The sequence below is a fragment of the Nannobrachium achirus genome, assembly GCF_963921795.1.
Source record: "Nannobrachium achirus genome assembly, chromosome: 19".
Lineage (NCBI taxonomy): Eukaryota > Metazoa > Chordata > Actinopteri > Myctophiformes > Myctophidae > Nannobrachium > Nannobrachium achirus.
In genome coordinates this window covers 10,354,319-10,380,805 of record NC_137826.1, presented here as the reverse complement: position 1 = coordinate 10,380,805, position 26,487 = coordinate 10,354,319, and the positions used below count along the sequence as shown (strand labels likewise).

General features: G+C 42.6%; 1 protein-coding gene across 1 annotated transcript in view; it reads right to left on the bottom strand.

The window, feature by feature from the left end:
• Positions 1–12,061: 12,061 nt before the first annotated feature.
• The window catches only part of ubl3a (ubiquitin-like 3a), a 63,172-nt gene continuing 48,746 nt past the window's right edge, over positions 12,062–26,487 (bottom strand). Inside the window, exons 3-5 of the mRNA XM_080748797.1 lie at positions 22,471–22,557; positions 17,429–17,506; positions 12,062–13,758 (exon numbers count right to left, since the gene is read on the bottom strand). Coding sequence (XP_080604923.1) covers positions 13,706–13,758; positions 17,429–17,506; positions 22,471–22,557 — 218 coding nt within the window. The 3' untranslated portion in view covers positions 12,062–13,705. The remainder of the gene's footprint in view (positions 13,759–17,428; positions 17,507–22,470; positions 22,558–26,487) is intronic.

The following is a 26,487-nucleotide window of genomic DNA, read 5'->3' as shown; positions in this document are numbered from 1 at the left end:
TGCAACAGCCTTGTATGATGAAGCAGGGCTTTACTTGGTGAAAAAACGTACAAACTTGAAACTTGGAGATACGAGGTTTCTGCCCGACAGTGACGATATTCTATTTAGAGGGATGATGACTCTCATTTCAGTTCTTCTTTGTATAGCCTACATCATCCAGGACAAAATGCTTGCATCTGTATTAGAAATGATTGTCTACAACAGGGGTCTTCAACGTTTTCAGGCCAAGGACCCCTTAGCTGAGGGAGAGATGAAGCAGGGACCCCCACTACACAAAAATTGTATCGCAGATTAGAAATGTTCATTAGATTTCTTAGACAGCTTAGACTTGTTTGACAACACTGTCATCATGTTGTGTATTTAACCACTTGAACCGTCAAATACTTTGCAAACCTCTTTGCTTACAACGCCTCGCAGCGCGAGGCATTGTAAGCTTGTAGATCTGCTATTGTTGGCTAATGTTCCACTCAGAATAGGGATGCTAGGGTTCAAGTGGTTAATGTAAAAAAACATGATCCTATCACACAAATATTTGGTGGTCCCCCGTAGTAACTCTGAGGACCCCCTAAGGGTCCCAGATCCCCTGTTGAAGACCCCTGATCTACAAAATGAATGTTATGCGCTGAGATGAAGGGTATAGCCTTCTGTTCACATCTACTCTCACTGCTTTCTTGTTTGGCAAGTAGAAATGCTACTGTCACAGAGGAAGGTAATCATGACTGTGGCCTCAGGGAGAGGGAAATACTGTTTGCTGCGTGGTGGCTGCCATCATCTGTTGACATACTAACTGTATAGACTTGTATAGAACAGGCAGTGTTGATAACTAACTGTATAACAGGCAGTGCAAGAGAGGGGACAAATACTGCAGGCTTAGTTGCACAGTGACTCTCAAAGCCTTGTTAATCCTGGCCACCTGGTATACATAGCACTCAGTTACTGGTGTCAGAGTGACATCTAGTGGTGGCATTGATGCCTGCAACTACATGAGTTTTGTGAGCAAAACGCTCATCACACAGAAGCAGTGTTGTTTTTGACAGCAAATTTTGATTTAGTTTTAGTCATAGTAAGTCTTTTGAATAAAATGTCATTTAGTTCATAATTTAGTCACCTGAAAGGTTTTAGTTTTAGTCAAATTTTAGATTTTTCGGCGACTAAATCTACAGTTGATTTAGTCGACTGAAATGTATTTTGGCAGGCCTTGATGACATTGTAATGGCTGATTTTACACTTAGTTGTGTGCTGAAAATAGCCGATTTACAAGCTCACAACGCGTCGCGCTGAGACACATTGTCAGCTTGTAGATCCACTAGACCCTACCTAACGTTTTAGTCTAGTTTTTATTTTGTTGACGAAATTTACAATATATTTAGTCTTAGTTTTAGTCATCACAGCTTAGTTTTTATTTCGTTTTTATTTAGTTTTCGTCAGTGAAAAAAATGCAGTCGACAAACATCTTTCGTCATAGTTTTAGTCGACAAAATCAACACTGCACAGAAGGGTCTTGCACCAGGGCCAACAGGTCATAAAGCAATGAAAAGTGATAATGATTCATTGGGGCCCAGAGCTATAAGGGGGCCCATGGTGACTGGAAACCAGCTCAGTGGCATTGTGGCTAGGTAGCTCTGGTCCATATAGTCCGCCCTGAGATTGGTATAGGTCCCTGGCTGGGTCATACCAAAGACTATAAAAATTAGAGCCGGACCGATGCCATATTTTTTGACCAATGCCGATGTTTGCCGATGGAGAGTGCTTGACCACTGATCGCCGATGTTTAACCAATGTTTTGTAATAATATAAAATCATGATAAATAGCCTAAATTTCAAAAACTTCAAACCTTCAAAACCTTTTTTCCTTTTTTTACCAATGGTCCGGGGACCACCAGTGGTCCTTGAGGGGTTTCCAGGTGGTCCCCAGCAAAATGATGGAGATTTGGTAACCAAATGGACCCTTTATAAGATCTTTAACTCATGAGTGTAAAATGAAACCCAATGGATCCTTACGGCCAACAACAATATATTCTACGTTTTGGGTCTGTGTGGCTAAATGTCATCAAATCAATGGTGGTCTAATATTACTTATAAAAATGACTGATACATCGGAGAGATAATGTCCGATACCGACATGACATCAGGGTCCAAAAACGTCCGATATATCGGTTTGACCCAAACCGATATATCGGTCGGGGTCTAATAAAAATGGGACCCGATGCCTCCCTGTTTGGCACTCAGCATCAAGGGTTGGATTGGGGGTAGTCTCTCAAGAACAGACTCTATCAAAGGAAGAGGAACTTTCCTTTGACGATGGTAATACAGAATGGATTGGGGGTGAGTCCCTGTGACTACTAGTTACTTTTCCATCAAGCTGCCTCATGCCACATGGCTCGGCAAGGCTTATGGTGGCTGGTAGGGCATTCACCAAATATTCGAACATTCAAATATCAAAGTCACCATTCTCCAAAGTCGAATATTCGCTTGTTTTTTTAAATTATTGTTTTCTCTTTAAAAAATATATAGTTTATAAAGCTTGGCTAGATAGGAAGTCATAAGAATGAGTTTTGAATGAATTTGTTAATGCTCTATACCAGGTGTTCTCAAACCTTTTTAGGCCGTGACCCCCAAAATAAACATGTTTGAACTGGGGACCCCCCACCCTGACAAGCACTTGGAACTGTAGGTATTACATTTAATGTGACTCGGTTCCGCAGATAAGTATTGTGAAAATAGCAGAACTACATGCTCACAACGCCTCGCGTTGCGATGCGTTGTGAGCATGTAGATCGGCTATTTTCACAATGTTCGCCTCTTGCTTACTTAATATTTGACAGTTTGGCCAGTCCTGTAGAATATTCGACTATTCGAATACTTTGAGGTAAAAATCACTATTCGTGAATGCCCTAGTAGCTGGACAGCTGAAGTGTCTTCTTTACCCAAAGTCTCCCCACATCTACAGTATACAAAAGACATACGGTTTGTTGTGACCGTATAGGTCGCAGTTTACTATCAGAACCGTCACACCTTGACTGTATCTGTCTGTCTGTATGGGTAACGCTTGTCTTTTTTGTTGATTGACTCTCACGCTCTGCCATCAGTGTGATGTCATGGGAACCAAATCCCTTTTATTGCCATATATGGAGATCCCGGTGATGCCAGGGGAACCAAATCCCTTTTATGCCCATATATGAAGATCCCTGATGTCATCAATATTAAGCCCATATCTGTGAATGCCAATATCATCACTGTGATGTCAGGGGAACCAAATCCCCTTTGTTGCCATGTATGGAGATCCCTGTGATGCCAGGGGAACCAAATCCCTTTGGCCAGATGGCCAAGACATGGCGCGGCCTCACCCTTAGGCGTCGTCTTACTGGTATTATCTTGTGTTTAATAACAAGACACCTGTCATGTTTTCAATACAGAAACACACCTAACCCTTTAGTCATTATTTAATAGATGTTCATGCCGTCTCTCACCACTCTGAAGGATTGGCTGAGAATATAATGTATAATCTCCTTATTACATTTTTGTTAATAACACATTGTTCTGTATTGTGAGATCAACACGCACGCACGCACACACACACACACACACACACACACACACACACACACACACACACACACACACACACACACACACACACACACACACACACACACACACACACACACACACACACACACTGTAATGCAGGGGTGGGCAATTATTTTTTCCATGGGGCCACATGAACAACAGAAAATATTTTGGCCGGGCCAAAAGGCAGTGCAAGATGTGCATCCCGCAAACTTCCCGCAAACTAAACACACGGCTTTACCTCCGACTTCAGTAAATAAATACTTAGCAGTCAAATTTTTGTTGAAAACCTGGCATTCGGCATCGACTTTTCTTTTTTTGCCACTTTTGCCATTTTTGATAGGTAAGGTAAGGCAGGTCATCTTGACGTGTGACCTGTCTGACCACCTGCTTGTTATTGAGACAACAATCCAATGATCACACACGTGCTGATGTATGCATTGCGTCCATATGTACGTGAAAAAAAAGTCAAAATAAAAGAAATGCAGCTTTAGTCCATGCATGAGGTCAAATGAGAAAATGTGTTTATTTTGTAATTTGCCATTAACCCTACAAGGGCCGATCAGAGTGAACCAACCGGGCCGCACAATGCCCAGGTGGTCTGCTGTAATGGTTGTGTCCTGCTCCAGTTTGTTTGACTAACCTCTTCTGCCACTTGGTGGTGCTGTTTTCAAATAGATACTTAGTGGGATATTTAAGCCCCCCCAATGAAACAACCTGGATTTGAAGTGAACCAGGGTCTCTGTCTCCCATGTGGAACCGCTCATCTAAAGTCCCCTGGGATTCAGCCTTCAGTGCACGTGTATCCTGCTACACTTGCAATATGCTCAGATTGGCTTCATTTCACCGTCAAAAGCCCCTTTTCCACAGGCCCGACACCACACCACTCCACACCACACCGCCCACTTGTGACAGGTTTTCCACTACAAGGAACTGGGTAGAGTGGTGTGAAGGTGGTACTAAACGTGGTACTAAAAAGTATCCACTCTAGAGTAGGTCTGAGCTAGGCCAAACAGGGCCAAACACTTCATAATGACTGATCACTCACTGACTTTTCATTTAGACCACCAGGATATAGTTGTAATACATGATAATAGGTTCTATTGAGTTGTGATCACTATTATAATCTATTATAGTGAATTATAATTATCATAGTAATACATTAATACTTTAAAGTGTATTATAATCACAGTTATAATCCATTATAGTGTATTATACTTTAGGATAGTTGTAATACAAATTTATATTGTATTATAATCACAGTTAAAAGGGTCAATTTGTTTCTTACCGATAGGGGTACTTTTGTGTAATTGAAAATGTAGATATTTTTATGTGGTGCGGTGTGGTGTGGTGTAGTGTGGTGTGGTGCTAAAGCTGCAGTCGAAAAGGGGCTTTAGAGCAGTGGTTCTCAACCTTTTCAGGCCGTGACCCCCAAAATAATCATATTTGAACTGGGGACCCCTCACCCTACACAAGCACTTGGAATTGTAGGAGTTGGCACTACATTTAGTTTGACTCGATCTATACCATTGTGAAAATAGCCGATCTACATGCTCACACGAGGCGTCGTAAGCATGTAGATCTGCTATTTTCACAATTTCTGCCTCTTATATTTGACAATTCGACTAATATTTGACCAGAGGTACTAAAAACGGTCTTTAAAGTCCTTAAATTGTCACTTTAGATACCTTCTATACAATTATACTGTATGTTGGTTTGTTTACTGTTGAGTGAGAAAATAATGTTAACCTTTAGCTAAACATCTGGGGACCCCCCAAAATAATTTGGGGACCCTTCTGGGGGTCCCGACCCACAGGTTGAGAACCACTGTCTTAGAGCACTGTTTCTCAAACACTGGGTCGGGACCCATTTGTGGGTCGCAGATACATTTTTATGCATGGGTCCCTTCAGCTTTTGTTTCCTATATTGTGTTTTTAATATTATTTCAAAACATAAAAAAAAATAACCCAAAAAGATATTCTTTTCATGAATTAAAAACAAAATTCAACGATCTTTTCACTAATTTCATGAAGAAATCAAAGAAAAAAAATTGAAGAAATTCCATAAATTAGAACACAGATGTTTAAGTAGTGTAAATAGCCGATATATACAAGGTTACAACGCGGCGCGAAGCAGCACGTGAGCTTGTAGATCTGCTGTTTTCACTAGGTTGAGTCCCGGGCAAACGTCTAATCTCTCTTTTCGGGTCACAACTTTAGTGACCCAAAAGTATTAGAGAGTCTATTAATAATCCATCTACTCTATGCCTAATCTATGCTTCCCCACATGCTGGTCTACAAGCTCACAATGCGACCCACTGAGCTTGTAGATCAGCTGTTTTCTGTGTCCAACACACCAGCGTATGATGAGGTACAGGGACATGCTGGGCCCCTGATTCAGCCCGGGAAAAAGAGTTGGAGAGGCCCTCATTGCGCGCTATACATCATTTTGTAGGCAAAGGAGAATTTCTGCCCCCAGTTTCCGTGAATCTTTTTACTATTTTTACTATTTACACATTTTTCTTCTCTTTGTTGTTGAAAGGAAAGTGTTAGAATTATACTTTAGTCGTTATTTTTGTCTCGGATCTGTTGAAATAGCGAGGGACAGAAAATGCTCTGGGGGCAGAGTTCTCCTCTGCCTACAAAATGATGTCACGGCTTAAAAGCCCCTATGCGCTGCTGCTACTCAAAGATTTGCCATTTCAGATCATGACAATTGACAAGCCAGTGGGTCAATTACTGTACATGAGTTATATTTCGTCGTTGTCGGGTGGAAACCTTGTATGTCCAAAACCGTTTGTTTTGTATTTATCATTTAAAAAATGATTTAAACTAGTGAAAACAGCCGATCTACAAGCACACAACGCCTCGCACCGCGAGGCGTTGTGTGCTTGTAGATCTGCTGTTTTCACTACTTTTGTGCAACGGCCTTGTATGATGAAGCAGGGCTTTGCTTTGCGAAAAAAATGTATACATTTGAAACTTGGAGATACAAGGTTTCTGCCCGACAGTGACGATTTATTCTGTTGGCCGCCCAGCCCCCAAAATGGAACGAAGGCCGACATTTTATTTTTTATTTTTCCCTAATGGCCGGCCTGGACCGGCCGAGAATGAACCGGCCGTTCGGGAGTTGTCCCGCTTTTCCCAATGGCCATCACGTCCCTGATGCCATGTTTAGAGAATGACAAACCATAATCATGTTGGAGCCTGAATGAATGATCCACCCATACACCTCCACAGAGAGATTACATGTAGCAAAGCATGACACTGGGATACTTATGTGTAATGATCTTGTCTAAGGAAAACACCCGTAGTTCCTCTTATTATGGAGTGACGAGTGTCGCACCAAATTCTGGGCCCTGGGTACTTTAACTATTGAAAAAATAGCAGATATACAAGCTCACAGCGAGCTTGTAGATCTGCTATTTCTGAGCCACTTAGTATCGGTTAGTATCCAGCCCTGACTGCGACATGGTAGGTTGAGGGTTCAAATCCCTAGCCGACTCTTACAAAGACCATGAAAATGAGACCCAATGCCTCCCTTCTTGGCACTCAGCATCAAGGGTTGGATACTGGCGTCATGTCGAGGGGGTATTCTTGAATATTAAGCTGCCTCACATCAAGGAAACAGTATATAGGCCCCTGGACTAGTGCCACGTGGCTCTGGAACCGTTGGTTCCCAGGGCCACTTAACTTATATGAAATCACAACCACAGATGTTCAAGTGACTAATTCAGGAGAAATATGTCCTTTTGTGTACTATATTGTGTATTGTTATAAAATGGTTATAACATTATACAGCCCGGCTTGTTATACTGGGAACAGCAGTTATTAGTTATCGTGTCCTCAAATATCAAAATCTGATAATAATGACACAAGTCATGAGACAAGATAACTCTCATTGTACCAGAGCCCGGGGCCCTCTTTAAAACAGTAATCCATCTGTACTCACAGATGGCTCTATTGTCCAGCTAGAGCTCTGGAACAGCCAAGGGAGAATGGTTTAATGTCATACACGCCCGCACACGCGTGCACACGAACACATACACACACACAGAATAAGCTGTCCCGGGACTTGAGTGGTACAGTAAAAAAAAAAGAAGAAAAAAAAGAACAGTCCACGTTTTTGCTCACATGCTCAGTGCTGTGTGTGTGTGTGTGTGTGTGTGCGCGCGCATGAGCAGCAGAAAAAGAATAGTTGCATTCATGAATAACCCAGCCCACACTACGTCCATTGTGTGTACAGAGTAAGACCGGGCAGGCAGGGGAGGAGAGAGGGATGAGAGAACGGCAAGGGGGGAGAAGAGAAACACCAAGCAGAATTTCAATCGAGGCTAAAGGCTGCGTCGACACTTTCAGTTGGACACGTCGTTCCAATGTAGTGTATTTAGTATGTGCATGTGCTGTAGAGACGAGTGTGTTATCTTAATAGCGCATTGATTGACTGAATACTTTATCAACAGCTTGCAAATAGCAGGCCTACAGTAGGCTTGTCACGATACTGGATTTCTAACTTCGATACGATATTTTGAAAAATGTCGATACTCGATACCATTTTCGATACCGCACAACCACAGCGACTTTAGAGCAAAAATGTTTGTTTTTATTTAAAGAAAAATACAGAACATCTTGAGGTGGATGGTAGTGCACCTTTTAAGGGCCTGCCTTTGATGTTTCCACATTCTAAGTACAAACAACAGGCCTCTAGAATAACTTGGAATAAGCCAAAGAAAAGGCCCATTCCCACTGGGCCAGATAACAGATATCTGGAGATATTTCTCCAGATATTTTTCCATTCAAAGTGGATGGTAGCTACAGATAAAAAAAATATCTACCACAGATATTTGCCACAGATACTTTTATCTGTGGCAAAACATTTTTTTATCTGTATCTACCATCCACTTTGCATGGAGAAATATCTGGAGAAATATCTCCAGATATCTGTTATCTGGCCCAGTGGGAATGGGCCTTAAGAAGGATACACATGAAAATAACATTGGTGTGAACCAACGACCGAGGTAAAAACTGAGTATCGATATTATCGATACTGTGGAAAAGTCAAATTGAAAATTGATACTATATTCAAAATCGGTACTTTTCGATAAATCGATATTTTTGACAAAAGCTTGTAGATCTGCTGTTTTCACTACTTTTGTGCGACGGCCTTGTATGATGAAGCAGGGCTTTTTTTGCGAAAGAACATACAAATTTGGAGATACGAGGTTTCCACCCGACAACGACGATATACTAGTGTTGTTGCTGCTCTTATACCACCATTATTACTGGGGTTGGTGAGGACCAGACAGTAGCCCCCCGCGGGCCGCAAATGGCCCACGGGCCGCCTATTGGGGAACCCTGTCCTACAGTATGTATTCAACTCATCAAGTAAGGTGAGCATGAACCACATACAGTATGTACTGTTCTTCATCATATGACAAATGAATTAATGAGACAAATAAATAAAATAGCCGATTAACCAATCTCATAATGTCTCCTTTTAGTGTGATTGTATAATCGTGTACCGCTGAACCTTTTACAAACTGTTAATTAATAAAGTATTCAAACATTTTATAGGTGCTGCAAGTGTTTTGTTGTTGTTGTTAAAAAGTTAAAGCTCTATATTCTGATTAGGGATGGGACGATATGAAAACTTCATATCAAATATTTGCTTCTGGGTGGTCCCTGGAACAACATATTTTGAGATGGGGGGGTCCGCGGCCAAATACATGTCATTCTGGGGGTCCTTGACATGAAAAGGTTTGAGAACCACTGATTTAGAAGAAGGATTTAGAAGACAATTATAGAATTGGGTCAAAAAATATTCAAAGACTTGCACAAATGTTCACGACTTTTCAAAAATAGCAGATGTACTGTGGTAGAAATATTTATAGTGTAACAAATGTATTACAAATGTGCAATATGTGTATGTAGTCCTAAATCTCTCACAAGGCTACTTACTCATGTAGATGTACCTGCAGCTGTCACTCTAACAGCTGAGTTCTCTCCCCCACTACTTCACTCTGTGTCAGCATAAAACCTGTACTAAGTGAACCTATACATGGTCATTGCAACTTAACCAGTCAGCCTTATTATATACTGTATGGTACTTAGTATAGCTGTTTAGATTCTCTCTCCATCTAGGGAGAGCACCTTGGTGTATAAGAGGTGTCCCATATGACACTTCAGGAAGTCTTCTGCCCGACAGGGCAAAGGTGAGGCCAGAGCTCTCTGATGCTGTGTATGCTGTTTCTCTGATGCTGAAATCTTCAATAAATGTTTGACTTCACCCTGACTGGATATTAATATTTTTCTATCACAGTACAAGCTCGCAGCGCCACACTGTGAGCTTGTATATCTGCTATTTTTTAATAGAACAAATGAGACTTCATTCCAATAGGTTTACATCTAACAACGGAGATATAAAGCTTGATGCTATACTGCAGGGGTCTTCAATGTTTTCAGGCCGAGGACCCCTTATTTGAGAGAGAGATGAAGCAGGGACCCCCACTACCTTTTTATAGATTCCATATACCTGTAGTTTCATTGTTTGACAGCACAATCATCAGTGTATTTTGGATTCATGTCAATCCGTGTTTTCAGATATTTAACCACTTGAACCGTCAATACTTTATCTTTCACTCTGTACTTAGTCTGCTCTTTTTCTCCTCTACACCAAACCTCTTTGCCAAAAATAGCCGATCTACAAGCTCACAACGCCTCGCAGCGCGAGGCGTTGTGAGCTTGTAGATCTGCTATTTTTGGCTAAAGTTCGCAGAATATGAACACTAGGGTTCAAGTGGTTAATACGTATAAAAAAGAAGAAAAAAAAGTTTCTATCACTCAAAGATTTGGAGGACCCCCTGTAGCAACTCTGAGGACCCCCTAGGGGTCCCGGACCCCCTGTTGAAGACCCCTGCTGTACTGTATATGTAGTAGGCTACCTGTATATATGTAAAGCAATCAATCGGGACAAAGGCAACGCACTTCAATAATTTTTATTTAAGTTTAGAGATGTAATCCATTTGAAGTCCTTTAGAGGGAAAAGGGGGAGGCATTAGTGCTATTTACAATTGGCTTGAAAACTTTTTTATTTCTGTACAGATTTGAAACCCTGATCAATATAAACAATATTCTTAAGACCTAGTGCTGTTACAAAGTGATTCTTTAAAGCAAAAAACAAAATACAAATTACATTAAATTATAAACAGCTGAAAAAAAAGACCAAAAACAGAGCACAGAAGAGAAAATAAAAAAATACAGTCTGTCAATGATTAGTTTTTTCTTTTTTGTTGTTGTTGCTGCTGTTAAGTACAAGACATTGTCAGCGAATAAGAAGTGGCTAGAGGCTAACCATATACACATTTGTAGACTAAACATCGATATACTGTATCTCAACAAGATCTAGAGAGTCATCATGTTCTATATATAAGATTCATATTAAATATATTCTACATTATGTTACCTTAGTCTGGAACATTATTCCCCCATTTGGAAAAATATAAAATAAAATAATATTATTTTTTTATGTACTGTATATATATTTTTTTATTCAATGAAGGAGCACATGCTTCGGTTGTGCAAAGAAAAAAAGACTTGAGAGAGATAGAGAGAGAGAGAGAGAGAGAGAGATTTGTAAGAGTAAAAGTAAGAGTTGAATTTAAAAATAATAAAAGGAACATTTCATTCCAAGTTAATTTTCCCTGCTTGGATTGCAAATGTCAGCGAAATCCATCAACAACACTGTGTTAAAAATGAGAACAACAATAATAATAATAATAACAGTAATGGAGAGAGGTGTGTGTTCCCTTCCTACGGGGGAAGACAGGGACAGATGGATGGACAAAGGGTGTGAGGGTTAGAAGGCCCAATTATACGCAGCGGATAAAGATAAAAGGACAGAGCTTAATCCGTCCCTACTCTGTGTTCATTTCACGCTGCACGTTGTCTGAAAGCCTACGTAGCCGAAATATACGTATATCCGTAAGGTGCAATACCGCAGGAAACCATGGGGGGACAGTGGGGATCCCATGCCAGACGGACACGTCGAACAGTACACAGCGAAGACGAAATAAGGTAAAAGGGATATCAAGAGTTTTATGGTCTACAACAGGGTTCCCCAATTTGTTTTCCCCAAGGGCTGAATTATGTCTAGGGTACCAAGCTGATGGCCACTTGGAGGGGGTGACGGTGGCGTTCCCGCTACTCCAGCGACAGTTTAGATATCGTCGTTGTCGGTTGGAAACGTTGTATGTCCAAAACCGTTTGTTTTGCATTTATCATTTTAAAAATGATTTAAACTAGTGAAAACAGCCTATCTACAAGCACACAACGCCTCGCACCGCGAGGCGTTGTGTGCTTGTAGATCTGCTGTTTTCACTACTTTTGTGCGATGGCCTTGTATGATGAAGCAGGGCTTTTTTTGTGAAAGAACATACAAATTTGGAGATACGAGGTTTCCACCCGACAACGACGATATACTAGTGTTGTTGCTGCTCTTATACCACCATTATTACTGGGGTTGGTGAGGACCAGACAGTAGCCCCCCGCGGGCCGCAAATGGCCCGCGGGCCGCCTATTGGGGAACCCTGGTCTACTATCTGCGCTGGCGCCGATTACACCTTTTCCACTCTCTTTCTCAGAAGATTCATCCACATCACCTCCTCTACAGTCCCCATGTTTGTGTCAATATGGACGTACAGTACATGGATATATAAGGGGACGTAGCGTTGCGGAGGGACTGTGCTGGTCGCCAAGAGAACGTTGCCCTATTTTCCCCTCTACCTCCATTTAGACACCAAGTATGGAGCAAAGAACGTGAGGAATACTGCTTGCGCTCTGAACGCACACATAGATGGGATCCATTCTGAACGGGAGCATAAATGGGCCAACGGAGGGATGGAGAAAGTAGGCGAGTCGGGGTTGGAAGTTGGGTCAGGCATGAAAAGAAGACTGACAAGAGCTTTCCCCCAACTCAACACTGGCTGTTTGTGTGTCTGTCAAGTCTGTTTTACACTTTGTAGTATGACCGCGTTCAGTGCCCGAAAACAGCAGGTCTACAAGCTCACAACTCGTCGCAAATCGCATCGCGTTGTGAGCTTGTACATCTGGCCTTTTTCATTGCGCGACACGGCAGACAGTCGCGACGCTGCTGACAGTCATGGCGACAGCACCACGCGTGGATGAGTACGATCTGCTTGTTCCGCTTCAAGCAAAAATCAATCTCAACTCTTGTGTGCACGTTGAGGGCACGTGCAGAGGGAGGGCAGTTGAAAAGGACACGTGTGTAAGAGTGTGTGTGTGTGTGTGTGTGTGTGTGTGTGTATGTGTGTGTGTGTGTGTGTGTGCAACGTGCATGCCTATTGCCTATGTGTGTGTCTTTGTTGTTGTCCGAGTTATCTGATCAGGCACATCATCGCATTATCTGTTACACCAAGCACATATGGTGGACAGCTTCTGAATGTCTGTGTGTACGTGTGTATGGATGGATGTGCGTGTGTGCTTGTGTGGGTGTGTTTTGGAGGAACTGTTCGTCGGTCAAACAAAATCCTGATGGTCAAATATGAGAACAACGACCATGCACGCCAATGTGGGCAAGCCAATGGGGGCAAGCCAATGGCTAGCTAAAAAGAAAGAAAAAAGAAAAAACCCCTGACAGGACTGTTACTACAACAGACCGGGCTGGGGTTAGCGAAACAAAAGTAAAGGATTATGAGTACGTGTACGTCTGTAGGTGTGGGTTTTAGAAGGCTTAAAAAAGAAACGTGTGCACATGAAACATAATAACACAACATGCGAAAAACTCTACCGATCCAGTTCTTCCATTCCTGTTCTGATAATCAATGGAGTTTAGGAACAACAAAAAGGAATCAATTCCATCATCAATGAATGCCCCGTTCCTAAATCTGTGTCCTGGGATGTCAGCCTGAGCCCTGCCTTGTTGTGCGCTGTGTGCTGTGTGTGTGTGTGTGTGTGTGTGTGTGTGTGTGTGTGTGTGTGTGTGTGTGTGTGTCCGTGTACGTCAGCATTGTGGTCAGGCTGCAGAGCAGGGGCGGAGCTTGCTAGGTGTCCAGGACGGCGAGGAAGAGGAGGAGGAGGAGGAGGAAGGTGGTGTTGATGGCGGAGGAGGAGGTGTGTATTTACAGAATGACACAGCAGTTGCTCTCCCCGGTCTTTTCTCGATTCCTCTGACCTGAGAACACACACGCACACGCAGATGGATACGGTTAGATCAGGGGACTTCAACAGGGGGTCCCGGGACCCCTAGGGGGTCTTTAGAGTTACTACAGGGGGGGCCGCCAAATCCTTGTGTGATAGGATAGTTCTTTTAAATTAACAAATTGAACCCGAGCATCCCTATTCCAAGGAGAACTTTAGCTCGTAGATCGGCTATTTTCGGCTTAGACTGATGACAGTAACCTGACTTTCGTCAGATGGTGGCAGTAGTGCGTAGGCTACCGCTCTACTTTACCATCTGAGATCTCTCGGTGGGAGTTGATAACGCTCGTAAAGCCCCGGGCCGGACCAATCAGCGGCAGCTACGGGCGGGCTCTGAGCCAATAGAGTCTGATTGCAGACCACGTGGATGCAGACAGGCCAATATGAGTGGTTGGAGTTGGCACTCCCAGACTGTGATAGAGAGACGGCCACATCCAATCACCTGCTAAAGAAATTAAAAAAATGGCCCGCCCCTTACATCGAGTCTGCCCGAGAGAGCCCAGATGTAAGGCAGAGCGTTACGCACTGCTGCAACTATCTGGCGCAGTCAGGTTATGAGACAGTGCTGTCAAACAAGTCTATGAATCCATCTATGAAATCGATGAAAATCTGCATCACACATTTAAATACAATATGCAGAGGGGGTCCCTGCTTCATCTCTCTCTCAGCTAAGGGGTCCTTGGCCTGAAAACATTGAAGGACCCTGAGTTAAGCCTTATTCACGGCCCGCCCACTCAGCAAATTTCTCAGCAACTTTCTGGTGCTGACGTCAGTTTAGAAGGGGAAACTATAACAGAAATTGCTGGACTTAAAGCCAACAAATCATTATTTCGAACGGTAAAGTAAATTATAACGCTTTGTGCCTTTTACTATCTTGTGTTCTTGATCATGCTAGCCGTATTTTATACAGTACTATTCGGAAATTGCATTAAATTAGCGATTTCTGTGTTAACTCTATGGGCTTAGCAGGGTTTTACCCCTTCAAAACGTGACTTCAGCACCGGTGGGATACTGAGTGGGCGGGTCGTGAATAGGGCTTATAGCAATAGTACCAGGGACCAAACATAGGGTCGCGACCGATACAAAAAACGACTTAATAATAGTGAAAATAGCCAATCTACAATCAGAAATTTAATTATTTCTGAAATAGAGATTAAGTGGTTAATTCATAATAGTTGGGAAGCACTGTAATTGATTGATTGATTGATTGATTGATTGATTGATTGAAGCCACATAAAAATACCATTAAAGCATTGCCTCCCTCCATCAGACATCAGTCCAGGTCTGGACCCAGTAATATTCATCTGGACTGCAAAGCATTTCCCATAAATGATTGTATAAAATGATGTTTTGTACTTCCCAGCATGCATTTCAGCCAATCAATTCAATTGTGTACAGTGCATGAGAGGATATACGTTCGTAGTCAGGGAGGAAGAATCCAAAGTGGAAGATGACAGAATGGCTTGGTCAAAAGTCAGTGATGTTTACAGAAAAATCTTTCAAAGTTGAGTGGATGGACAAATTATGTCTTCATTTGTTGTGCAGCCGTGTGTGACAGGCCAGTCTGCCAAATATGTTATATCAGTGGTTCTCAACCTGAGGGTCGGGACACCCAGGGGGGTCCCCAAATTATTTTGGGGGGTCCCCCATATGATTAGCTTAATGTGCAACATTGTTTTCTCACTCAACAGTAAATAAAACAGGTCAACCTGGTTGTGCCAGACCCCCTGTCTGTCATCATCATTTATGACATCATGCCTTTTGTAGGTATGTCATCATCATGTCATCATCATATATACCCTTTATATAGAAAACCCGGACCGACATTTGCTTATGTAGGCCTACCCATTTCATGGGTCTGGCAAACAACATAACGTTTAAGTGTATAGAGGGTATCTGCACATATGATTATTTTGGGGGTTGCGGCCTGAAAGGGTTGAGAACCACTGTGTTATATGAGTGTGGCAATCATAAAAAGCAATAACGTCAAACTTCACTACATAAGACAGAGATACCTGAACTAGGACAAATGGAAGCTAATTTCTCTCACTGCACAAGGGAGATGAAAATGACCCAAGGGACATTAACCAATGAATCCCTACATACTGCATCACATGATGAATAGCAAAAAATAGACAATCTACAAGCTCACAATGCGCCGCAGTGGGATGCCTTGTGATCGTGTAGATCAGCTATTTTCACTCTTGTTAATTTTTTTGTTAAATTCTTAATATTTTTAAAATATTGTGTTTGCCTATGTGATAGCATGCCAAACAAATCGGGATTGAAAGTGGTTAAGGCTGTGCTAATGTAAAATTCATATTTGTTCAAAATAAGACATTTTGTTTAGTCATAACTCAGTAATACATGATACAAAATCATGTCTTTTCTGAAGAGTGTTAAAGTGAGCAGTATATTCATTTATCTTCAACATTTTCACACTTTTATTTATGCACGGAAAGGGGGGACGGCATACATTGACAATTACAATATATATATTTCAAATGATGTATGTAAGTGTATACACTGTATGTTGCTGTTCATTGTTGTATCTCGGCTGCGTTGTAAAGGAGTGCTTGCCCTCAATTGTATTCCCGAGTTTAAATAAAGGTAACAAACAAACAATGAATATTTACTGTAGTCCCGTACTTTGACCTACAAATAATAACTACATACAGTCTGCTGTAAACCCCTCAATCTCGGCGCTGCTACTGTAGATGCTATGATTGCTTCTTCAGACCTGGGCTCAATTGAATAACCCCCCCCCTGGCCTGTTAGCAATTGCCGCGCAATTACCCAGCATGGTGACTTTTACATAACATTATGAATTCTGGACGCCGTGCTATGTCCCGCGGACACATTTTGGGCCCGAAACTTGGTTATTTGCGGCAATGACGGTTGAGGAAACAAAAGCCATGTGTGGAGAGAGAAATCATGGCGGAGAATAGAGCGCTCAAAGAAGTTGTTTGGCGTGTGAAAGGCCTGCTGAAAAGGGGTTGGGGGGGGGGTAGCGCTGGTGGAAAGCTGGGTTACCAGGGGTGTCGCACCAAATCCTGGGCCCCCTGGGTACAAGGATTCACTGCGGGCCCCCCATCATGAATGTTCTTCATATAGGGGGAGGGGGTTTAACCCATTTAGACTGGGAACATTATTTTGTGCTTTAACTATCGAAAAACAGCAGATATACAAGCTCGCAGCACGGCATGCAAAGCTTGTACAAGCTGCGAGCTTGTAGATCAGCTATTTTTGAAAAATCGTGAAATATTAAATATTTCGAATCCTTCTAAGGTTTTTTGAAAAAAAACCTATGTCTCTATGTTAGTGGTGCTCAAACTTTTTTATGTGTAGTTTTTTGATATGTATTTGGCCACGGACCGTCGGACTCCCATCTCAAAATATTTCGTTCCAGTGACCCCCCCAAGAAGCAAAATTTGAGATACAAAATGTTCACCTAAAAAATACATAATATATTCAAAGATTTGCACAAAGATTTTCACAACTTTTCAAAAATAGCAGATATACAAGCTTGTATATCTGCTATTTTTCAACAGCTAAAGTATAACATAATTCCAGGCCCCTCCACCTTGGGCCCTAGTAACCCAGTCCCACCCCCACCCCCCCTTTGTGACGCCCCGGCCGGTTACCTTGGGAATTTGGCTCTGGCAAGGTCTCCCTGGCGACTAAGTGCATCACTGTGGTCTTCCCCAAGGGCAGCTTGAGAGCTGGCAGAGAGAGAGAGAGAGAGAGAGAGAGAGAGAGAGAGAGAGAGAGAGAGAGAGAGAGAGAGGGAGAGAGAGAGAGAGAGAGAGGGAGAGAGAGACATGTGATGGAGAGGTGAGCCACATCATCCATGATTATAAAAGTCATACATCCTTCCTCGCCATCATCATCTGACGCACTCATAATAATGCCAGTGACGCATGTGTGCTTGTTTACGTGTTTGTGTGTGCCAAAGTGTCCGGCACAATCAGCTGCCATTGTTGGACTTTGTATCTCGAAAGATCCGAGCAGCCTTTTTATTATGGCCGACATCTACTGCAGAGCATGGTTTGTCTGTTCTGTCTGTTTATGTCTGTCTGTCTGTTCCCCAAGGCAGGGTTCTTCAACAGGGGATCCGGGACCCCTAGGGCCGGGGTCCTCAGAGTTACTACAGCGGAGCCGCCAAATCTTTGTGTGATACAGTAGGAAAATTATTTTAAATTAACAACTTTAGACAAAAATAGGAGATCTACACGCTTGTGAGGCGTTGAGAGCTTGTAGATCGTCTATTTTCGGGAAATAGGTTTGGTGTAGAGGTAAAAAAGAACAGAACAAGTACATAGTGAAAGGTCAAGTTTACAAAATATCAACGATTTAAGTGGTTAAATGTCTGAAAAAACACATTAACACGAATCCAACATAGATTGATGACAGTGCTGTCAAACAAGTCTATGAGTCTATCTATGAAATCGATGAAAATCTGCATATCAAATATATAAAATATGTAGAGGGGGTCCCTGCTTCATCTCTCTCTCAGCTAAGGGGTCCTTGGCCTGAAAACATTGAAGACCCCTGGAGTGGACCAATCACAGCTCATGCTGCTACTTGCATGACGACACAAAACAGATGCCCCTATCCACCTGTTTCCGCAGGAGTTTACTGGAGATTATTTGGACCACACTTCCGGTTTAACAGCAGACATACAAGCTCACGTCGCATCGCAGATGCAGCCTGTTGTGAGCTTGTAAATCACACTCGGCTGCGGCGCCGGGAGCTCGGTACAGCGTCTGCGCAATGCACTATGGGGCGTTGGTAACCCGTGGATAGATGGCTATAAATGACGGCTGGGAATGCTCGGTGTAAGTGAAACGTCATGCGAGCAATCTTCCTTTTTGAATCTACAAAGTTACACCAACTTATTTTCTGTTGAACCACTTTTGTACTTTGTAAAGTATTTACACAGAGGACATGCTGAGAAGCAGCCACCCTGTGTAGCCGCTGAACACCGCATAGGGAGTTAAAGAGGATTCAGTGACAGTGTGCAAACATGTTAATGATAAGGAAATCAGTTGGCAGTGGCAGTAATGAGTCTAGTGTAACAGGTTTGGTGACTATAGCCACTAGCTAGTGACATTACCGTCTTCTGTCAACCCGGCATGGTGACGATCTGTGACGATACGTTCTATTAACTGCCGGCGCCAACTGAACGCATAAAAGCATCCTGATCCATTAGACCAGGGGTCTTCAACAAGGGGTCCACGACCCCTAGGGGGTCCACGGGGATACTGCACAGGGTCCCCGAAATTGTTTTATATATGTTGTTATATTGTTATAAACATAATAAAGTTTTATATATGTTTTATATTTATTTTAAAAAGGAAAAAAATAAAATATATATATATATATCATGATTCTGTCTATTGATATAAATGATTATTGTGCAATTGACAGATTGTTAGTGATATATTGTTAGTATTGACATTGGTTCTCAGTAAAAAAGGTATGTTTATAAATGGCAGTATTATGGCCACTTGTACATGCATGTTTAATATAAAAGCATGAATGCATTAATCTTATCTAATCTAATGCACAATAACATGGTATATTTGTACACATGAAACACACTATATATATATATATATATATATATATATATATATATATACAATATGTTCTAGCCCCACCCCCACCCTACGAGGTAGCGAGGTACCCCATCAGTTTGAGGGTCCGTGGCCTGAAAACGTTGAAGACCCCTGCTTTAGACAGTGAACTTGTGTTAATTGAATGCATTTGTAGAGACTAGAGAGTGTAACCAAATGGATCCTTACGGGTCCATTCGGTTACCTTTGCACACTGTCTCCGAGTTAAATGAACACTGGTGTAGTAGAAGTGTAGAAGTGAGGCCCAGCTTGCTTCAAAAGAAATGGTAAACGGTCTGCATTTCTATAGCGCCTTTCTCCCAAGTGCATTACACATTCAGCCATTCACACACTGATGGCGGAGGAACCCCGTGCAAGGCAACAGCCTGCTCACTGGGAGCAGTCAGTCAGGGGGTTCAGGGTTCCGCTCAGCGTTCCACAAATGGAACCAAATGGACACTCTCAGTGTTACAGACCTGTTATGGTCATGCAGGGCTATCTCTTTATGTCAGGGGTCTTCAACGTTTTCAGGCCAAGGACCCCTTAGTCAAGAGAGAGATGAAGCAGGGACCCCCACAACCCATAGATACCACATAGTTTAGTTTCATCGTTTGACAGTGCAATCAGTATTGTGGGTTCATCTTAATTTGTGTTTCCAGATATTTTAATAAACTTTCACTCTGTACTTAGTCTGCTCTTTTCCCCCCTCTACACCAAAACTCTTTGCTGAAAATAGCCGATCTACAAGCTCACAACGCCTCGCAGCGCGAGGCGTTGTGAGCTTGTAGATCTGCTATTTTTGGCAAAGGTTCTCAGAATATGAATGCTAGGGCTCGAATGGTTAATATAGAAAAGGAGAAAAAAAGCTTCTATCACTCAAAGATGGAGGACCCCTTGTAGTAACTCTGCGGACCCCCTAGGGGTCCCGGACCCCCTGTTGAAGACCCCTGCTTTATGTGTTTCTGGATATATTATTGTCTTCTCATTTTGTCTGTCGGTAGCAAAAATGCAGTTCTTACAAAAATGTCCACCACTGGCCAACATGGAGATGATGTCTGGGAACCTTCTGATTCCAAGGCGGCTAGAGTTGTTCCGATACCTGTACCAGTATCGGAAAAGCTGACGATACTCCCTAAAATGCTAGTATTGGCAATGGCGAGTATACCAGTCTGTGCCAATGCAACACCACATCTTTTATCACGTGATGATTTTCATATTTTGAATGCTTGAGTCGATGTTGCGCGACTGTTTTACACGCTTACTGTACCTTTTACATTGTCATTTTACTAACTTGTAGCTGCACTTTAACACATTTTATTAATGGAGGTTTATAACCTCATAACTCTCAGAGTTACAGACCTGTAAGGGTACATTTGGAACCCACTCAAGGGACCCAGGGTCCCTGGACAGCAGTTTGAGAACCATCCTTTAAATTGCACACTGTTATGATGGTATCAGATCGGTACTCGGAAGCGACTGATACACTAGTTGTGGGAATCGGTGTCGGGAAAGTAAAACTGGCATGGATAATAATAATAATGATAATACATCGAACTTATATGTTTTATACCTTTTCAAGGTACTCAAAGTCGCTTTACAAAACAAAAAAATTATAAAATAAAACAACTTTATTAGGACAAAGTTAAAAGGATAAAATCTAAGAAGTACATTTAACAGGGCACACAAAGAATAAAAATAAAAACTGAAAAAGGTGGGTGGAGTAAAGTTAGGTAAGGAAAGCAAGTCTGAAAAGGTGGGTTTTGAGGGAGGCTTTGAACACGGCAAGGGTGGGGGCTTCTCTTATACAGAGGTGGAAGTGGGTTCCAGAGGGTGGGGGCTGCAACTGAGAAGGCCCTGTCACCCCAAGTGCGTTTCTTGGCCTTATGAGTGAACTTCAAAAGGTTCTCATTTCCAGACCTGAGGTTGCGGGAGGGAACATGGCGTTCGACATCTCTAAAGATGGCCACTCTACCTTCTGAGCTCCTGCTGACCCAAAAGGAGGCGCACAGCGCTTATTTTCATGCACCCAGTTTTGTTATTCTTCTACTTTCCCTCCCCTTCCCTCAATTTGGTGACCTTCTTTTATAGGGAGCAGCAGTCAGTCGCACTAGTTGAGGTAATTGGTTACAAAATAAATATTGATAATTTAATCGCTAATAATCTATCCCTATTTTGGGCACATGCCCAAAATAGGGATAGATTATTGGCGAAACCTAGGCGATACGAGCTCACGACATGTCACGATGTGAACTTGTAGATCAATTTGTTGTCTCCACATATGGACATAAAAGAGACAAGGACGGCCATATATGGAGCGTGACATGAAGCTTGACTGACTGACTGACTGACTGACTGACTGACTGACTGACTGACTGACGAACGCACGCACGGGAGCTGCATGTTTTCATAGTGAATGCGACCTATGGTCGCAATAATCTCTAAGACAGAGGTCTTCAACAGGGAGTCCGGGACCCCTAGGGGGTCCTCAGAGTTGCTACAGGGGGTCTGCCAAATCTTTGTTGCATCCCTATTCTTAGTGGAACATTAGATCTGCTATTTTTGACAAATAGGTTTGGTGTAGAGGTAAAAAAGAGCAGACCAAGTACAGAGTGAAAGGTCAAGTTAACTAAAAACACAAATCCAACATAGACTGATGACAGTGCTGTCAAACTCTGAATCTATCTATGAAATCTGCATCACACATTTATACAATATGTAGAGGGGGTCCCTGCTTCATCTCTCTCTCGGCTAAGGGGTCCTTGGTCCTGAAAACGTTGAAGACCCCTGTAATAATCTCTAAGAAAAGATTTGATAGTGTGCAGCCCTGGTCTCTGGCTCCGTGGGCCTGCAGCCTGACGTCTGCCTCCAAACCCTGCTCTTCCCCCTTTCCTGAGCAGCCTCCTTCCTCTGTGTTCCTGGGTTTCCTCTCTGCTCTCTGTCTCTCTGTCAAAGCAGGCTTGTCTGCAGCACTAAGGTGCCTCTGTTCTCTTCTGGGGACCAGGAAGAGACGGGGGAACTTTCCACAAATCCACTGCTGTGTTTGTGTGTGCGTGTGCGTGATTTCTCACCTCCTAGCGTTACGTTGCCGTGTAGAAAACGACCCTGGTAGATGAGTCTCAGGATGTTAGGACTGCTGACTTGTTCCTCCTCCCAGTCTGAGAGAGAGGGAGAGAGAGAGAAAGGGGGAGAGGGAGAGAGAGAGAGAGAGGGAGAGGGAGAGGGAGAGGGAGAATCATTTTAATGTTTCCTTTTTGTGGAGAGATGTCTTTCTAAGTCTCTGAGATTATTTGTCACACTGACACTGCAGTCTCTCTCTCTCAGTTGAGTTATTGAGTTATCATAACGTCTTGTCGGGTGGAAACCTCATTATGTCCAAAACCGTTACTTTTCAGGATTCAAATTCAAAAACAGCAAAAGGAGCACATCGAAGAGCACAAAGCGCGACGCTTCAGATCTACGAGCTTTCAAGCTTGTAGATCTGCTACTTTTGCATGAAAAAAGAAAACACAAAAAATTCAAATATGGAGAATGACATATAGAGATTTCTGCCCCGAGTTAACAAATCTAGACCTGAAAAAAAGTCTTCTAGGTCCTAACAGTTTTCTGAAAAATCTATGTTTCTCTGTCAGTGGTTCTCAAACTTTATCATGTCAAGGACCCTCTAGAATTATATGTATTTGACCACTGACCCCCATCTGAAAATATTTAGTTCCAGGGACCAAGAGAACGAAGGATTTGCGTTACAAACGAAAATATATACATTTAAAGATTTTCACACATTTTCAAGATTTTTCAAAAATAGCAGATCTACAGGAACGCAACGCGGCACTTGTTGCTGTGCTGTGAGCCTGTATATCTGCTATTTTTTAATCGTTAAAGCATGAAATAATGGTTAAAGTGGTGACACAGATATGCGTTACCCTATCTAAAAGGGTTAAAAGAGACAGATTGCGACAGAGAGAGAGAAGGGGAGGATCAATAGCTCCTCCTTCCATCCTGTGTTATACTGCTCTCTCTCTCTCTCTCTCTCTCTCTCTCTCTCGCCACATCCTCCCTGTTTGCTGGTCTCATTTCACTTCCTGCGTGACATCCTCCTCGCGCTGCTCTGACTCCACTGATCATGGTCTCTATCTGACTATCCATCTCCCATCCTCTCCATTTACAATTTACAATACGCTCTTAACCAGTGGTGTAAAGTAACCAAGTACATTTACTTAAAGCTATACTGTGTAAGTTGCTCAACTAGTGGTCTGTAGCAGTATAACAAACCGCGGTCGCGTCTGCTTTTTTCGTCCGTTTTTCGCCGCGGACCGGGCCTTCAGACCACTGCGTCCGCCTCGCCTCGCCGAGACGCATCCATCGAGGTCACTCGTGTGCCTCTACGAGCAGCGGTTGGGGAGATACATGCTAGACTTCTAGACCAGCGTAAACAAAGCTGTTGAAGCAAGCTATTTCCTGAAAAGACGCAAGATGCACTGTAATTGGCCGGTAGTGTATCATGTGTGTATGATCTGCGATGTGATTGGCCAACGTATACACAACGTATACAGATGATGCAGATTACGTCATTTTGCCGCGAAATCCCGCCCCTGTCAAGGCTAAGTAGAAAACATATAAAGAAAAGGCTTTTGGGGCTGAAATTAACGGAGTGGGGGTTCTAAAACTTTAGCGATTTAATAGTTAGGACAATTTTAAGATATGTTTTATAAAAAAAGTTACATAGTATAACTTTAAGTACTGTACTTAAGTACAATTTTGAGGCATCTGTACTTTACTTGAGTATTTCCAATTTCCAATACTTTTACTTCTACTCCACTATATCTCGGATCCAAATATTGTACTTTTACTCCACTACATTTATTTGAAAACTTTAGTTACTAGTTACTTTGCGGATATAAATGATTCTATTATAAAACGTATAAAAGCCTATTTTATACATAGGGCTATTTGAAAATAGCGATACGACGCGTTGTGAGCTTGTAGATCTGCTATTTTCAAACATTCTGAGTGGATTTTTGTCCCGGGGGTTTTTTAGCGAGGGTTCTGTCAGCATCCCTGTGTTAGCTGAGCTCTCCATCATCATCATCGTCATCATCGTCATTATCACCATAATCATTATAATGACTAAATTCCATTCAGCCAGTAGGTTTTAAGACATCTTGTGTGGGACCAAAATGTTGGATGGATGTACCAACATCCTCATGGTGTGTTCACACCGCACCTAAAAGCCAATGTTCGCCTTGCTTCACTCTTGCGAAGGAAGTGAAAAATGTACATAGATCACGCCCGGTGTCGTGTGTTTTCTTTTATTTTTTAAGATTTGTTTTGGGGCTTTTATGCCTTTATTGATAGGACAGTAGACTGACAGGAAATGGGGGGAGAGATGGGGAGTGACACACGGCAAAGGTCGTCCGGATCGGGAATCGAACCGGCGCTGCCGCCAGGCATCTATGCCTACGTGGCAATTCCACGGTGTTATGCACCTGGACCAGTAGGCCAGCGGGCGCCCCATCTATTCGCATCTTCGTGTTCAGATGTGTGATTTTTGAATAATATATTGACATTTTTAAACAATGGGGGTCCCCGTTTTTCAGATGGGGGGTCTCTGCGGACACATACATGATAAATCTGGCGGTCCATGAAAACCCTTTGGGAAACCAACGCATTCATTAAGAGACACATGAAAGGCCGAGTGACAAAGATCCACAGAAGAAGAAAGAATGGGCAAGAAAGGTCACATGGAAAGAGACGGCGGAGAGCCTTTAAGACAAAAGAGTAGGATTTAAAAGCAGAGGGAGAAGGAACGGGGGGAAGGTGGGGGGGGGGGTCTGGCCACCAGATGTGGACCCTCTCCAGACCCAGTACAAGGTGTTAGTGTTTCACTCAGGGGTGTCGCGCCAAATTCTGGGCCCTGGGTACAAGGATTCACTGCGGGCCCCCCGTGAATGTTCTTCATAGGGGGGAGGGGGTTTCTATGTGTCACTGGTGCTCAAACCTTTTCATGTGAAGGACCCTCAAAATATTTAGCTCCAGGGACCCCCCCCAGAAGTAAAATTTGAGTTACAAATGTTCGCTTAAAAATAAATGCATAGATTCAAAGATTTTTCAAAAATAGCAGATCTACAAGCTCGCAGCGCAGCACTCGGTGCCGCACTGTGAGCTTGTATATCTGCTATTTTTCAATAGCTAAAGTATAAAATAATTAAGGCCCCTCCACCCTTGGGCCCTAGTAACTCAGTCCCACTTTCCCCCCCCCCTTGTGACGCCCCTGGTTTCACTACGGGCTCTGACTGCTCCCGCCAAGCGTTGGAGATCCACAACTCTAGGCAAAACACAGGGCTATACTGTGGAATTCTGAGCGTCAATATGCCTCTGAAGAGTCACTAATGGATAAATTAACACAGTGCACTTCCCTAAACCAACTGCATTTGTGTGGCGTCGGAAGGGAGTTGACCCCGGAGCTCGTCATGCAAAGCGCAGAGGGCAAACGCTAATCTCATTGGGGCTGCAACGCTTCCTCGCTAGCTTGCGCCAATCGAGTTTATCCTGCCTTCCAAGCGTAAGCTGCCTAAGCCTAATTCAATGTGCTGTCATATTCCCACTACCTGCTACTCATCCAACCATGGAAAATGCCTTCCAACAGCTGATTGAGTATGAGATAAATACTGTATGTTTTAATTTGGTCATACAAGCTGGCATGGGGTCAGTTACTACAGGGGGTCCTCCAAATCTTATATATATATATATATATATATATATATATATATATATATATATATATAAATATATATATATATATAAAATTATATATCCATATCCATATTCCGTGAACTTAAGCCAAAAATAGCAGATGTACAAGCTCACAACGCCTCGCGCTGCGATTTTTGGCAAAGAGCTTTGGTGTAGGGGGGAAAAAGAGCAGACTAAGTACAGAGTAAAAGGTCAATTTTATTAACTAATTCGATGCCCACGAGGTGTCAACGCGTCAATCTCTTTGATGTCTCTGGAGTACTCTGTACTCTGTTGGCACTCTGTATCCAAATAATTACAAAAATAATGGCATCTCAAGTGTTCATTTACGGAAT